At 39.9% G+C, this 16,608-nt stretch overlaps 1 protein-coding gene across 1 annotated transcript; it reads left to right on the forward strand.

Annotated features, from left to right (window-relative positions):
- The first annotated feature begins 1,073 nt into the window (after positions 1 to 1,073).
- On the forward strand, positions 1,074 to 16,138 carry LOC115673940 (transcription factor MYB1-like). Its single transcript, XM_056320056.1, has 3 exons — positions 1,074 to 1,334; positions 2,512 to 2,641; positions 15,741 to 16,138. The coding sequence occupies exons 1-3, from the start codon at positions 1,133 to 1,135 to the stop codon at positions 16,108 to 16,110; spliced, it is 702 nt and encodes a 233-aa protein (XP_056176031.1). The 5' UTR covers positions 1,074 to 1,132; the 3' UTR covers positions 16,111 to 16,138.
- The last annotated feature ends 470 nt before the right edge of the window (positions 16,139 to 16,608 follow it).

The following is a 16,608-nucleotide window of genomic DNA, read 5'->3' on the forward strand; positions in this document are numbered from 1 at the left end:
GGAATGGATCTTCCTCTTAATACTGACACATTATAAGGCATTGACTTATTATCTTAGCTCAATCTAGATGATGCTAGCTCTGAAACAATGATGGGGCCATAGAATAAGCTAATGATTTCTGAGACAGTTATGCTATCCCACAATATACGGCCTTTCTCTCGGTTTTTCAAAGGAATTGTCTCTTAGTCTCTAGAAATCATTAATCTATATTATAAGCCTCTCAGTTTCGAAATATCCTACTTCACTGATCCAGTGGCAAGTAGAGAGCACACTTGCGGAACCAATTTTATTGTATTGAACTAATGTGTAACCTTAAGCTTCTTAATAACATCAAACTTCGAGGTTGAAGAGAAAGTGCTTAGAAGGCCAAGAGGAAATTGTATATAGAAGAGATTTTCAAAACACTAATCTTGTTCCAACTTCTGAAATAAGTTGCTCTTATATAGGCGGAGCCAAAGGTAAAATTGTAACAATTCAAGCACGCTACTACAATGATCGCTAGACATAAAGGATCGCGTCATTATTTAAGATGCTTTTACAGGCGAAAGGACACTATTAAGATACTTTGACCAAAAGCAATGGCCCTTGTAAATAAGCAAATGAGGTTTGCCAAGTGACATCAAAGCAAATCATAGGTGATTCGGCCTCATGCGAACTTTATCCATTTTATATTTATGTAAAATGGCAAAACTCGATGGTTAGCGTTAACTAGCTCAAAGAATGTAAGTTAGGAAACAATCCATACAAAATGGTGGTCCGCAGCAATGCTAGGACGATCAAGCCGGGAGTACCATACGAGCTATTTTATATTTTTCTTTTCATTGCAAAAGGAATATGATTTCTTTGAATCGTTCGAAGTCCCCTATCGATTTTCTAGCTCTTTAAAAAGATTTTCGTTCCAAGATTCGATCCTGTGGATTGAATGGACGCAGCCACGCGAAAAGAATCATATTGAAATGGAGATCCATTTGTACTATCGCAAATGATAATGATTGACAAAGAGAAGAGAACGGTTGCATTCTTTCCTCGGTATTAGACACCGACGTACATCTGCGTTTTTGTGAAAAGCAAAGGGGCACGTGGCTCCTAAAAGAACCGATGGCAACGTTGGACTTCGAGTGTACTTAAAAACATGATCTGCAAACTGTTCAGGGACAGCTTCACAGAGAGAGAGAGAGAGAGAGAGAGAGAGAAAGAGAGAGAGAGAGGGATGCAGAAAGGTTCGTTGCTCGGAGTGAGGAAAGGATCGTGGACGGAAGAGGAAGATGTTCTCTTGAGGAGCTGTATCCAAAGGTACGGAGAAGGAGCGTGGCATCGAGTTCCTCATAGAGCAGGTACTGTATCATTGTATTTGAAGATTATTCTTGCTTTTTATTTGCATATATGTGTGCACGCATAAGTTTGTATGAGGATGGAGACCATTATTTTCTTGGAGCATCCGAATCCGTATAGCCCACTTGGATCTAAGCTTGGCAATTCGTGTCGGGTCATTATATTTGATTTTTGTCGAATATTCGTGTTATCACCAAAATATTCTTACTGGAGTGCAAAGTTTTTCTTTCGTTAAAATGAGTGGATGTCTCATACGATCAGTTTCGAGATGATAGCATCAGGTCAAATCAAGTTTGACTTCTCTAAGTGAAACTTCTTGAGTTCTCGATTTGTATCAAGAAGAGCGATCCTTGCTTGCAAACGATATATTTTATCTTTATGTCAATTTAGTCCTACCAGCTAATTTTGGCCTGATTTTGCTGACGTGGAAACCGGCCGGCGTTGACGTGGACAACTTTTAATAATATTTTTTTGAAATTTTTTTACTTTTTACTTTTTTTTTTCCTCTCCCACCCACCCTCCTCCAGCCGGTCGTTGGACCGGCGACCGGCCAGAGGTCAGCGAGGAGGACAACCTTGCCTCTGCTGAGCCTCGTCGGCCACTGGCAAGGTTCGCCCTCACCAGCGAAGGCGAAGGTGAGCCTCGCTATGGTTGGTCGCGGCCTCTAGCGAGGGCGAGGGCGAGGGCGACGGCGAGGGCTCGAGCCTCACCGGTAGCTAAGCGAGGCACAACCTCGCCGGATCTGGCGAGGTCGAGCCTCGCCCAGCCATGGTGAGACTCGCCAGAGGCCAGTGACCGGCCGGAGGAGGGAGGGTGGGGAAAGAAAAAAAAGGAAAAAAAAGGTAAAAATTCAAAAAAATATTTAAATATTCTTAAAAGTTGTCCACGTCAGCGCCGGCGATCGGCTGCCGGCCGGCCGGCTTCCACGTCAACAAAATCCAGCCAAAATTAGCCAGAATGACTGAATTGGCACAAAGACAAAGGTTTAAGACTCAATTGGCACCAAAAAAAGTTTTGGACTCAATTGGCATAAAAAAAAGATTTAGGACTCAGTTGGCATCATTACAAAAGGTTTAGAACTTTTTTGACACTTTTTCCCGGTACTATGTATACACATCACGCAAAGAGAGAGAGAGAAAGAGATTGCTCAGTTCACGTTCATTTTTCTTGAGCTTGTAGGTTTGAATAGGTGCAGGAAGAGCTGCAGATTGAGGTGGTTGAACTATCTGAACCCTAACATCAAGAGAGGGAAATTCCAAGACGATGAGGTCGATATGATCATCAGGCTTCACAAACTTCTTGGGAACAGGCGAGTACACATGCTAAGAAAAGGTCACATGTGAAATGCATTTGTCTGTTTTAATAAAGTTACTTATATGGTGTTGAGCCTACCTACGTGTTGACACCTAAATTTTGGCACATCATTTAGTGATTAATTGCATAGAAAATTAGGGATTAAATTTTAACCCCTAAACAAAAATATCAAAATTTGCATAGCATATAGTTTAGGATCATATAGTTTAATTGCATTCCATATCGGACCGACGGTGGTGAGTAAGCTGAAAATCCATTGCATAAACCGAGCTCGAGCGCCGAGTGAAACTCGGCTCACTCAAGGGATTGGGGGCCAAAATTCACAAGTTTAAAAGGCTTTGGTTGTTTTAATTTGAGCTTAAATCAGCCCGAATTAATTTAGCCCATTTGGAATTAAAATAAAATTAAACGATAAAGCCTAAGTCTAAGCCCATTAGGACGAGTAAGCTCGGTTAATTAACCTAGGGTTGCGATATAAATATGTCGTTATGTGTCATAATCAATGGGCTCTCATAATTTTCGGAGATCAGAATTTTCAGAGAGAGCACGAGAGACACACTTGAGGTCGAGAGAGATAGTCGGTTGCGCACGTGCACAACAGCCACGTCGGCGTCGCCTCTCCGCCGTGTCCGCGCTTCCCGCTGCCGCTCGCCCGACGTGACAAAGCTGCACCACCGATCTGCTGCTTCCCTCTTTCTGCGACGCCGTACCTAACCGAGAAGTCCCCTGTACCGAGTCACAACTTTCCTTGTCTCGCCAAGCATCGACGATTATCCCGAGTGACACGTTGGAGGCACAAGAGGAAGACCGCTCTCCCAAATCACGATCTTCACAACCCACGTTGAAAGAGATCCACGCCTTCAGACTTGCACCATCATGACCCCACTTTGAGTTTTTGTTTTTTCTCTTGATCATCCACTAACCGTGAAGAAAATTTGCAAGGGAGAAGCTGGAAAGCACAACACCCATTCACATACAATTTCTTCAGCGAGTTTGTGAACCGAGATGACCGGTGACCGAGTATCACCGCGAGCGTCCCAAGCCGCAAGTCTCTCGATTCACCGCCGCGACAGTCGTTGAGCCAAGCATCCTCGTGGCCGCGCCGCCGCCGGTCCACTCGCCATCATCCCGATCCGCAATCCCGGTCCGCGAGTTCAAATTTGGGAATATCCCGAAATTAGGTAAGAAAGCTATCCGGTATATTTTCAAAATATTTAGATTCCTAGTTCAGATATTTTGAATATTCCGTGAATATTGCGTGGATTGCTAGATATCTTAGGATAATGTGTGTTATATCCGCAATATTCGAAAACACCCAAAATTAGGAATCATTCCTAATTTGGCAACGTATCTGGACGACTATCCGACCTTATCCCTAAGGTACGATACACGGCGATACGGAAAATCGTTATCTTATCCATAATCACTTGGATATGATAATAGATTTTATTTGCTTTCCAAATTTGAACAATCAGCTTTTCGTCGATATCTATAACCCTATAGATATGACCGTTAGTTTGATTTCTTTGCCTAATTTGAATCTGATAAGAAGAATCTTGCGGATTGCGTGGATTGTTTGAACTTGGTTGTTATCTTTGTTTAATTATTTTCCTTTTAAATAAAGAAAATCAAAAAAATATGTTAGTTAGGATCTAAATTAGAAATTTTGCATGCTTAGGGAATCTTAAATATATCCAAAAGAATAAGATAATTATTTGATTTAAATTGGGATTTAGGGTAGCATATTTCCTAGTTTAAATTAGAAATTGTTTTAATCTTTGTGGATTATTTAGGATATTTAATAATTTCGAATTTTAATAAAAATCCCAAAAAAAAAGAATCACTTTAGGATAGATTAAATTATCTTTTTTAGAATAGATTGCATGTTAATTTAGGCATTTTTTTTAATTCCGAAATTCATTCAAAAATAAATTATTTGTCCGTCATTAGAATTAGGTCACGTCGTCGCATGACATATAGTTTGCATGTTAGGCTGTATTAATCGCATGTTAATTTTTGCACGTCATTACATATAGGCTAGTTTTCATTTAAATAAGTGAAAATCCTAAAAAATATTGAGTGAACTGCTTGTTAATTAGAAATCATATTAGGACTGTTGATGTGATTTTCTAGCTAACAATGCAGATGCTTACGTTGCTTCGAGGTAAGTAATTCTCCCAATCTTGCAATTTATTTAATGTTTTGATTATTGGGTGTTACTTTGGTGGTTTGCGCACCCGCATGATCACCTCACATGCTAGTGACTAAGTTAAAATGGATCCAGACTGCCTGCATAAATATTTTTGAAAAGAAAAGGTACCGAAAGGGCGTTAGACTAGATCTAGCGTAACCAAGTCCCCGAGCTTAGAGTCTCAGTTCGTAGGAATAAAACATATCTCCCTATGTTTTATTTAGGTTTCTAATCGACCTACCGCAAATAGATTAGTGGCGACTCCAAGCATGAAAGCATTTGCATGTTAAAAACTTAAACCCTAAGTTGCGAATTGGTAGGGCTTGGGAGGGCCCGAGTTAGGCTTAGTCTTAACAATCCATTAGCTTGAGAGAAATTTTAGGTCGCGACGCTTGGCGACTCATTGGGGACTTGAGTTAAAACTCTTAGTGGACTTAGGCCAATTTTCCTTTTTAAAAAATATTTTTGTTTGGCATGAGGATCCAGTACGTCCCTAATATTTTAGGTGTTAAATGTTTTGCGAGAATGGGTGGTATAAGGGGAGGCGTGATTGTTAACCCTTGTTTTGCAGGGAGGTGTTTGGATGTATGGTTTAATTTATGTACGAAGCGCTGTATGATATAACCTGCTGCGCATGCCTCGCATTTACACTACACCGCACACACTACCCGCTGCCGGACCTGGGCAGCACAGGTTTAGGATGGTACCGAGACAGTGGACACCCCGACCACACCCGCGTGGTATGGGTCGCTCTCCTTGGTCCCGAAAATTTTTTCACGGTGTCATTGAGTTCCCACCACGGTTGCACCCTTTGCAACCCGGGTCGGCTCCTTGACTAAGCCAGAGTCAGGGGAACCTCGGCCTAACCACAACCATGACTGGTTTAGCCCGGTAATCCTCGCGTCTCCATTTTGTAAGCCAGAGTCTAGATAGAAATCGAACCTCACATTTCATGCGCGTGTCTATGTGATTGCCATGGTCCTACCGGGTAAAGTAAGTCTTCTGAACTCTCCTTTTTGCAATTTATTTAGTTATTGCATCTTTCGGGTCGGTCCATGATAGGTATAGGTCAGTTTTTAATTTGAAAGTAATAATCATTGAGTCCTTTTTTTTAAAACAAAAAAAAAGAAGAAAAAAGAAAGCTCTTTTGGAGAATTATTTTCAATCTATGTCTTTATTTTCTTGGATGTGTCATAGGTCATTATTTCCTGAGAAATTTGCCATCATTTTCACAAGTACATGGAGTAATGAAAAATGTCACGAAAAATGGGAATAAAAAGGGACAATTAGACTGAGTCATGGATTGATCGTTTTGAGGACGTATACTTACCATGCTCTATTTTTTAATTAGGTTATTACGGACCGTCAACGTTCCCCAATCCGTACTCGCTCAAGAGCAAAAATGACTGACCAAAATGAACAGACTCGTGTGGTTTGTCCTTGAAACCGAGATGAAGCAAGTCCTGAATGTGCTCGAGAATATCACCAAACAAGTTGCTTCTCTACAGACAAGCATTTCCACACTGTCTGCACCCGCTCAACCGAGTGTAGAGATTGTACTGCCCGATGACTCTCCTCCTGTTGAGTCAAAAGATAAGGGAAAAACGGTTGCCATTGGTACTTCCTCGACCGAGAATGGTGCAACTTTAACTGACAAAGCTCGTCCGATCATTACAGATGGGGGCGATGCATCTTCTAAGCCACCAAAGAGTGATGAGGCTGAGCGTATTGATAAGCTTGAAGAAAAATTCCGTCAAATGCAAGGCTTTGATGATCAATTCTCACGAGGTCTTGCTCACATTGTCAAGGTTCAAGTCCCTAAGAAGTTCAAGGCACCTGAGTTTAATAAGTTTGATGGCCTTTCCTGTCCTAAGGTCCATTTACAATACTACACGACGAGGATGGCGCCGTATGCTGATAATGTGCCACTCATGATCCACACTTTCCAAGATAGCTTAACCGGACCCCCTTTACAATGGTTCGTTTTGAAAAAGATTCATTCGCTCAAGACATGGGAGGATTTGTCTGATGCTTTCATTCGTCAATACAAATTCAATATTGACGTGGCCCCGTCACGTGAGGATTTGATTCGTACTGAGAAGAAAAAGACTGAGACCTTCAAGGCCTATGCTACTAGGTGGAGAGCTTTAGCTGTGCAAATTACCCCCGAGTTGACTGAGAAGGAGATGCTTGATACCTTCATGAAGACTTTACCGTTCGAGTTTCGTAATCGAATGTTGGGTTCTAATTTCAATTCTTTAGCTGAGTTGATACCAGTGGGAGAACGCATTGAGATCGCTCTGCGCGATGGTTGGGCCACTGAGCAGGCTACCTCTGCTAAGAAGTTCACCCTCAAGAAGGATAAGGAACCGACACCTGAAGTGAATGTAGCTTACTCTCAACAAAACCGTGACACTGCCTCGACAATACAGTCTGTTGGCAAACAACAAGGTGGACGCCAATTCACTAGTCGGCAACAAGGTACTAAAAGGAACTTCACGCCTCTGCCTGGGCCGTTATCCAAAGTTCACTTTGTTCTCCAAAAGAAAAATTTGCTTTCAAGTGAGCCGAAACGCCCGAACCCCGAGCGGTTCTCTAGTTATGACTCCTCTAAGAAGTGTGAGTATCATATGGGGGAGGTCGGTCATTCTACTGATGATTGTTACGTACTGAAGCATAGAATTCAAGACCTCTTGGACACAAAGGCATTCTCTTTCCGCAGTGATCAACCAAATGTCCAGCGGAACCCTCTACCCAACCATCTTTGGAAGCACGGATCTTGTTATTGAGTAGAGAAATTTCTGTTTTTATACTCCTCTGCGAAGGAGTCTTTCATGCTTTCTAGGATTTCAAGTATTTTCTAGGATTTCCTGCTTTCTAGGATTTCAATTCATGTTTATGTTTTGATTCGTAGGGCATTGATTATTTGCATTTCCCTTCCAATAATGTAATTCATTTGATTCTATTCAATGAAATTACAAGTTTGTTTTCATTTTGAGGACATGTTAAAGTATATTAAACTAGCCCGGTGATGATATCCAACCATGAAAAGAAAATATCATCCAAGGAGAAATTCTGAGGGCTGGGCTTTCTCATGCTCCCTCCAAAAAAAGACTTTCCGAAAATAAAAAGCATTTCATTGCTTTTAAAAAAAAAAAAAAAACCTTTTTCCAAATCATGCATCAAATAAACCCTGTTTGTTCGTCTGACTCATTTACTTCATGTCTCAGAGCATAATACTCTAGCTTGTTGTGATAAGAAAATGACACATCCAGTTCAATGATAATGAACCCATTGGTTCAATTGAGAGCTAACAAAGCCTTCGAAGGAAAGTGAGCTTGCAAAGACTTATCTAGGGGCAATGAATCATAACTTGATTTGGTTTGGTGCTATATCTGGAAAGCCAGAAAAGGAGATGACAAATCGGGGGCATGACAGACTCCTGTAGCGGCCATTGAGATAATTCCTTGGACAATCGAAATTTACTAAGTCTCATTTTGCGTTACATAGAATCCTATTCATGCACGTTCTCTTGTGCAGGGGCAAAAGCAACGATGGAGCATTCATGTGTCCATTCCTTCTAAATAGGGGCAATCAAAGGGCTCCCATTCCAAAAATGTCTCTCTGTGTTGATGTTCTCACACTTTTTGCAGGAACCATTTATTTTGAATGCTCAATGCCATATTTTTCATGCTTATGATGAGATTTTTTAGTATGATAAATATGTTCGGAAGTTGCAAACTTTTTGTGCTTGAACTTGATAAGCTTGTGAAATGATCATATCTTTCAAGGAAAAGAAATTTTGCTTGGTAAGTTTACCTATTTGACTCATCAATTTTATGTTGAAATTTGTCAAGATGGACAATTCAATGAATGATGTGGAATTGCTTGAGTATGCTAAATGAGATATGTTGGGATGATGAAAGGCAAGCCATATCTTATACACCTTCCCCTATTCATACACTTGTGAGATGAGTGGAAAAATTGCATGTCCATAAGGTAAAGGGTTATCTCGCGAAAGGTACGACTACCGAAATGACGAGAGGCGGTTCATTTCTCTATCCCAAATACTACAGGTTATCCATTGTTTCGCCACTTTGAGCCCAAACACTTGGAGAAGTTTTTTCAAATTACCCCTGTCAAGAACCACCCCACATTGGGGTAAACTGGAGGTAAGTCGACATCGTAAGGTGAGAAAAATGGATAGAAATTTTCTTACTCACACTTGCATCAATCTTCAAGTGTTGCTATTGCAAATGAACTCAAACATTAATTCAAGCGCCTTAGAATGATGAAGAGCGGTTCTTTCTCTATCCTACACACTTTATCCATTGCTTAGCCCACTTGAGCCTGCAATTTCATTTCATAAAAATCCAGTTGGTGATCATCCCCCACACTGGGGCAAGGTAAAAGCCATCATTGTCCATGCAGCATATCCGGAGCGCCAATAGAAGACGAAGACCCTGAGAGTCCAAATGTTAGTCATTCGGTCAAAATAAGCCAAAGTGTGGTTGGCTAATGTATGCATTGTAGACAGTGTGTGTCAAAAGTTAAAAAAAAAATGAAAGCTAAGGGGCATAAAAAAGCAGTGTGCCAGGTAAAAGCAAGGCCATGCCCATGAAAAAAGAAAAGTCGAAAAAAAAGGGAAGAACTTTAGAGAAAAAATGTCAAGATATGACATGTCAAAGTCGTGAATCCCAGTGGAGCAGTGGTCTTACAAGTCTCGAAGGAATCAAGTGGTGAACTCAAGACTGATAGTACATCTATCAAGAAGACAATTCTTCAAGGCAAAGACGAAAACCGGTGATTATGCCTAGATGATCACCAACTCTCACCCTTATACACATTTTTTAGCCTGATATATACTTTCGTTTCTTGAACCATGAACCTAGCCTACGTTACGTCCCTTGCAAAGTCTCTTCGGATTAGGGCACTTGAATTAACGTAGAATTCAGATGTTTATAAGCTTAGCTCGAAGAAGTGCGAGCAAGTCTATTTTTATCTCATTTTGCAGGGTTCTTGACTTGTAAACCCGAAGATGATTGCAGAGTATTTTCTTTCAATAGCCCCGACTCGAAGAGTCTCCTTTGTTAAGCCATTGACCAAACCGACACCACGTTCCTGACAAAGACCTCTCAGATTGGTAAGGTCGTACCGCTTGCGAGAATACTCGGATCCTTGTCGACATGATGATGGTGAGACGGAGTGATTCTCATAAAATAGCCCTTCTGAATGAGAGTGAGTGAAAGCCCTTTTTAACTGAAAGTCTCTCATTTAGCATTCTTAAGAAATCCACGTTATAAGTGAAAATTGTCTTAATGATAATTCTCCCTAGTGGAAATTTGGTTATGCAAATATGGTAAAACCATCATGCATAAACCTCAATTGAATTAATGAATTTTGAAATGTGTGTTCTAGAGTAGCCGTGATTGCTAATCTCTTTTATGAACGCATATGTGTTTTTGCTCTAGTCATGTCCGACAGGTAATGTTTCCTCGAAGACTGAAGAGTTCCTGACGCTTGAGTTGCTATCTGAAGTTTCGAATTTGTTTAAATATTTTTCAACATTCAAATATCTGATTGAAGTTTCAAGTATCATTTCCGAAAATCCGAAGGGAATTTTCGATTCTATTAATCATATCTGATTGCAGTTTCAGATATCTTTTCGAAGATCCGAAGGGAATCATCGAACCCATTCAAATACGATTGAAGTTTCGGGTATTATTTCGAAAATCCAAAGGGAGTTTTCGATCCTATTAATCATATCGATTGCGGTTTGGATATCTTCTCGAAGATCCGAAGGAATCATCGAGCCCATTCAAGTATCTGATTGAAGTTTCAGATATCATTTCCGAAAATCCAAAGGGAGTTTTCGATCGTATTAATCATATCTGATTGCAGTTTCAGATATCTTCTCGAAGATCCGAAGGGAATTTTTGAGGCCATTCAAATACCTGATTGGAGTTTCGGGAATTTTTCTTGAAAGTCCGAAGGGAATTATTCGATACCTTTTATCGAAAATCCGAAGGGAATTTTCGAGCCCATTTCATCTCAAGCATCTCCTCTGAAAATCCGAAGGGAATTTTCAAGATTATTTCAGGTCTTATTTCGAAAATCCAAAGGGAATTTTCGAGCTTTCAAATACTATTAGGAATTCCAGATACTTTGCGGGTTTCGAAAGCTGTTCCATACCCCAATTTTGCTTTCCCAAATCTTCAGGTAAGTAAATGCAAGTATGTTTTCTATTTTTGCATTTGCATTTTCATATCACATCAGAAAATGGGTGTGGGCTCATTGAGATCCCATTTACTCGACAAAAAAGACTAATTTTTCTCATTGCATTTGCATAGTCAAAATTTAGGTATCATTTTGTCTTTGAATGAAATCTCCTCGAGCTCCCCTTCAAAGAGGGCGTGTTGACACCTAAATTTTGGCACATCATTTAGTGATTAATTGCATAGAAAATTAGGGATTAAATTTTAACCCCTAAACAAAAATATCAAAATTTGCATAGCATATAGTTTAGGATCATATAGTTTAATTGCATTCCATATCGGACCGACGGTGGTGAGTAAGCTGAAAATCCATTGCATAAACCGAGCTCGGCGTCGAGTGAAACTCGGCTCACTCAAGGGATTGGGGGCCAAAATTCACAAGTTTAAAAGGCTTTGGTTGTTTTAATTTGAGCTTAAATCAGCCCGAATTAATTTAGCCCATTTGGAATTAAAATAAAATTAAACGATAAAGCCTAAGTCTAAGCCCATTAGGACGAGTAAGCTCGGTTAATTAACCTAGGGTTGCGATATAAATATGTCGTTATGTGTCATAATCAATGGGCTCTCATAATTTTCGGAGATCAGAATTTTCAGAGAGAGCACGAGAGACACACTTGAGGTCGAGAGAGATAGTCGGTTGCGCACGTGCACAACAGCCACGTCGGCGTCGCCTCTCCGCTGTGTCCGCGCTTCCTGCCGCTGCCGCTTCTGCCCGACGTGACAAAGCTGCACCACCGATCTGCTGCTTCCCTGCTCTGCGACGCCGTACCTAACCGAGAAGTCCCTGTACCAGTCACAACTTTCCTTGTCTCGCCAAGCATCGACGATTATCCCGAGTGACACGTTGGAGGCACAAGAGGAAGACCGCTCTCCCAAATCACGATCTTCACAACCCACGTTGAAAGAGATCCACGCCTTCAGACTTGCACCATCATGACCCCACTTTGAGTTTTTGTTTTTTCTCTTGATCATCCACTAACCGTGAAGAAAATTTGCAAGGGAGAAGCTGGAAAGCACAACACCCATTCACATACAATTTCTTCAGCGAGTTTGTGAACCGAGATGACCAGCTGACCGAGTATCACCGCGAAGCGTCCCAAGCCGCAAGTCTCTCGATTCACCGCCGCGACAGTCGTTGAGCCAAGCATCCTCGTGGCCGCGCCGCCGCCGGTCCACTCGCCATCATCCCGATCCGCAATCCCGGTCCGCGAGTTCAAATTTGGGAATATCCCGAAATTAGGTAAGAAAGCTATCCGGTATATTTTCAAAATATTTAGATTCCTAGTTCAGATATTTTGAATATTCCGTGAATATTGCGTGGATTGCTAGATATCTTAGGATAATGTGTGTTATATCTGCAATATTCGAAAACACCCAAAATTAGGAATCATTCCTAATTTGGCAACGTATCTGGACGACTATCCGACCTTATCCCTAAGGTACGATACACGGCGATACGGAAAATCGTTATCTTATCCATAATCACTTGGATATGATAATAGATTTTATTTGCTTTCCAAATTTGAACAATCAACTTTCTGTCGATATCTATAACCCTATAGATATGACCGTTAGTTTGATTTCTTTGCCTAATTTGAATCTGATAAGAAGAATCTTGCGGATTGCGTGGATTGTTTGAACTTGGTTGTTATCTTTGTTTAATTATTTTCCTTTTAAATAAAGAAAATCAAAAAAATATGTTAGTTAGGATCTAAATTAGAAATTTTGCATGCTTAGGGAATCTTAAATATATCCAAAAGAATAAGATAATTATTTGATTTAAATTGGGATTTAGGGTAGCATATTTCCTAGTTTAAATTAGAAATTGTTTTAATCTTTGTGGATTATTTAGGATATTTAATAATTTCGAATTTTAATAAAAATCCCAAAAAAAAGAATCACTTTAGGATAGATTAAATTATCTTTTTTTTTAGAATAGATTGCATGTTAATTTAGGCATTTTTTTAATTCCGAATTTGATTAAAAAATAAATCATTTGTCCGTCATTAGAATTAGGTCACGTCGTCGCATGACATATAGTTTGCATGTTAGGCTGTATTAATCGCATGTTAATTTTTGCACGTCATTACATATAGGCTAGTTTTCATTTAAATAAGTGAAAATCCTAAAAAATATTGAGTGAAGCGCTTGTTAATTAGAAATCATATTAGATTGTTGATGTGATTTTCTAGCTAACAATGCAGATGCTTACGTTGCTTCGAGGTAAGTAATTCTCCCAATCTTGCAATTTATTTAATGTTTTGATTATTGGGTGTTACTTTGGTGGTTTGCGCACCCGCATGATCACCTCACATGCTAGTGACTAAGTTAAAATGGATCCAGGATCGCCTGCATAAATATTTTTGAAAAGAAAAGGTACCGAAAGGGCGTTAGACTAGATCTAGCGTAACCAAGTCCCCGAGCTTAGAGTCTCTGGTTCGTAGGAATAAAACATATCTCCCTATGTTTTATTTAGGTTTCTAATCGACCTACCGCAAATAGATTAGTGGCGACTCCAAGCATGAAAGCATTTGCATGTTAAAAACTTAAACCCTAAGTTGCGAATTGGTAGGGCTTGGGAGGGCCCGAGTTAGGCTTAGTCTTAACAATCCATTAGCTTGAGAGAAATTTTAGGTCGCGACACTACGTTATTCACGACAGCCTCACTCTCTTCCCGCTCCAAAAATTGATTAAGGGTTGCATCGATGGAAACAAACGACAATAGCAAGTATAAACTGTGTTAAGGATTAGGCATCCGATTTTATGAATGACCCTACTTGAAAAGGGAGATGTGTCTCCAACTTTGGCCTATGTTTGGACAATGTTAAGTCTCTCATACATATGCAAAACCATTTAGAGTGCGTCTTGTGTCTGATGACCACCACTAGATAGGACAAAGGCTGATACAAGGCCAATAAAGTCTATGAAAGAATTACTACCACAAACTATCTGATAGGATTCTCTATGTGGGAAGAGACAATTTCTCTATTTCAGAAATGTTCAAAGGATTAGGTACGTTCGATAATTGATCTTGCCAGTGAAATGTGACCCATTAGATCCAACCGTCTAGATACTGTTTAGTATATATCACACATTCACCGATCATTAACCGAGTACTAGCAATGGTGCTCATTAGTCGTCGACTTCGGGAGGGATTGCTTACTAGTTGCATGGTGGTTTATATATTGTTCTTAGATCTAGTCACTCCCGAACATGGTTACAGGTATAAGAAACTCGAGAGATTATTTGTCTATGTAGATTCTGCTTATGTAGACCAAAAAACAGTAGATTGAGCTAAAATGCATTTCATTCTTAGGGCAGAAAACAAAAGCAGGAACTAACCTATCATTTTGCAATCCGCCAATTAATAGTTATACTATCATATTACAGGAAAAGTTAGTTTTACCGCAGTAGATTGAGTTCACTCTTGCATCTGAGACAAGGTGAGCATTATAATCATGAAGATTCTTACTTAGTGCCTCTTTGGTAACCGAATTATATGCTGAAAACTAACAATTTAGCACTTAATAAGATTAAACTTGTTTAATAATCTTAATTAGGACTTATTATAATTATTCAATTAAGTCATACATCTATTAATCCGGTAAGTAACGGAGGGATTACTTAATTTTCTTTTTTATCTGTCCCACTCTAACTCTATTCTCTCACTTAGACTTTTGTTCTACCTCTTTGCAGAGCATGTGAGTCTATCTCTACATCTGAAACTAAACGTCTCGACCCCACTCAATTCCTTTACCATTGGGTCGCGTGCCCGGTAGATGATTACATAGTTCATTCAATAGAAAATTAATTTATGGAAATTAGAATGTTGCTAAATATACTTATAAAACCTACCAATAATCGTCTTTTTTCTATGTTTGGTAAGAGCAATCAATTTTTAATTATCATCAAACAAATTCTAGTTTCATCATTAAGATTATGAACACTTAAAATTTTGGTTTACCCAACAGACCCAAATCGTAGTCATTTTATCAACTTCACTAACATGGTTGCATTTGATATGGAGTAAAATCAGGCACCAACATATTGATTAGTTATGGCTCTGAAAGGTCATTTTTTCCACATTTAAAAGTAATAATAGGTGAATCGTATCCTCAATTTCATTTTTTTTGTGCTTGATTTTGGCACTTAGTTTCTGAAATTTAAAGAATTTAATATAAAGGTGTTAATGGTGTACTCCTGCTAACATATTAGAAGAGAAAGAAACTAATAGCGGCGCAACTCGCAGATTGGAGAGAGCTTATGAAAATTCCCATTCCATGTTTTATGGAAACGCTCATTCTATCGGGATTGAACACTTATGGAAAGAAAAAGAAAGTACTGCCATGGATTGGTTCATTAGACTTCGGGGAACCTTAATTCGAAGGAAGATAAATTTAGTAGAAGAGATGGTGGAAAGGTGCTGAGTAGCAAATTCTCATCCTTAGCTCCACTTATTATAGTAAGCATGCTTAAATATTAAAATAAAGTGAGGTATACACACAAGCACCTAACGAGAGCTTTTCATAGCATTTGCTAAGATAAGCACATGAACCGGTATCCTTTATCGAGCCAAACTTTCTTTCCTGCAAATGTAACATTTCGTTCAGTCGAAATTATTCATGTAGGTGGTCGCTAATAGCGGGGAGACTCCCGGGTCGAACTGCGAACGATGTGAAGAACTATTGGAACACCCATGCCGGGAAAATGATGACTTGCCAAGGGAAGCCAGAGAACGAGAAACCCCAAGATTTGGTGAAAGTTGAAGTCATAAAGCCTCGCCCACGGACCATCTCAAAGAACCTGTCTTCCTTGGGGGCCGAAGCCTGTAGGAAGCCGAATGAGTCCCGAAAGCCGTGCGACCACGGCGTGCCTCCAAACAGAAGCCTCTGGATCGATGATGACTTTGAACCGCGTTTGGAGACGATGGAGGCATCGTTGGATTGTTGGAGCGGACTCTTCTTCGACGCAGAAAGCATCTGGGACTGGGCTTGCTGAAAGCTAGTAAGAAGTGATGGTGACCTAGTGGGGTTCGGTTCGGAAACAATATGACAGACTCTTGCCGGGTGCCTGGATATTCCTTATGCATGTGTTGCATTCATATGCTTGTGGTTTGTATGACTGCGTATGTAGGAGAAGCAAGTGGTGTGTGTCCTGCACTTATGCACTTGTTCCCTTCATATGCTTGTGGTCTGTTTAACTGCGTACATGGGAGAATAATGACTTCCAGAACATTAATGGTGAATTTTACATCCTTCGAAAACTTACTATCTTTGGAGACGTTTCGAATAAAGCGTCCCATATGCATGCAATTACATGGTTTTCAGAATATCGACTGTGATTTTTAACGTTTGAGAACATAATCTCGATATTCTTCTGGTAAGAGACTACCAAATTCCACCGTAACATAAGTAGAAACTTATAATTAAAACCCTTCATCTGCATTTAAGTTTCTGGTCTGTCTCGAATGGCATTGAAGGACGCAATTTCTCAAGA

The sequence above is a fragment of the Syzygium oleosum genome, unplaced genomic scaffold (assembly GCF_021117445.2).
Source record: "Syzygium oleosum isolate NSW1041296 unplaced genomic scaffold, Sole_v2.1 Sole_v2.19, whole genome shotgun sequence".
Lineage (NCBI taxonomy): Eukaryota > Viridiplantae > Streptophyta > Magnoliopsida > Myrtales > Myrtaceae > Syzygium > Syzygium oleosum.

Excerpts from the sequence above, each read along its gene's own strand:
- LOC115673940 (XM_056320056.1), top strand. The coding sequence starts at position 1,133 with ATGATCTGCAAACTGTTCAGGGACAGCTTCACAGAGAGAGAGAGAGAG. Across the intron at positions 1,335-2,511 it reads TCGAGTTCCTCATAGAGCAG|GTTTGAATAGGTGCAGGAAG; the intron begins GTACTGTATCAT and ends TTGAGCTTGTAG. Across the intron at positions 2,642-15,740 it reads CACAAACTTCTTGGGAACAG|GTGGTCGCTAATAGCGGGGA; the intron begins GCGAGTACACAT and ends TTATTCATGTAG.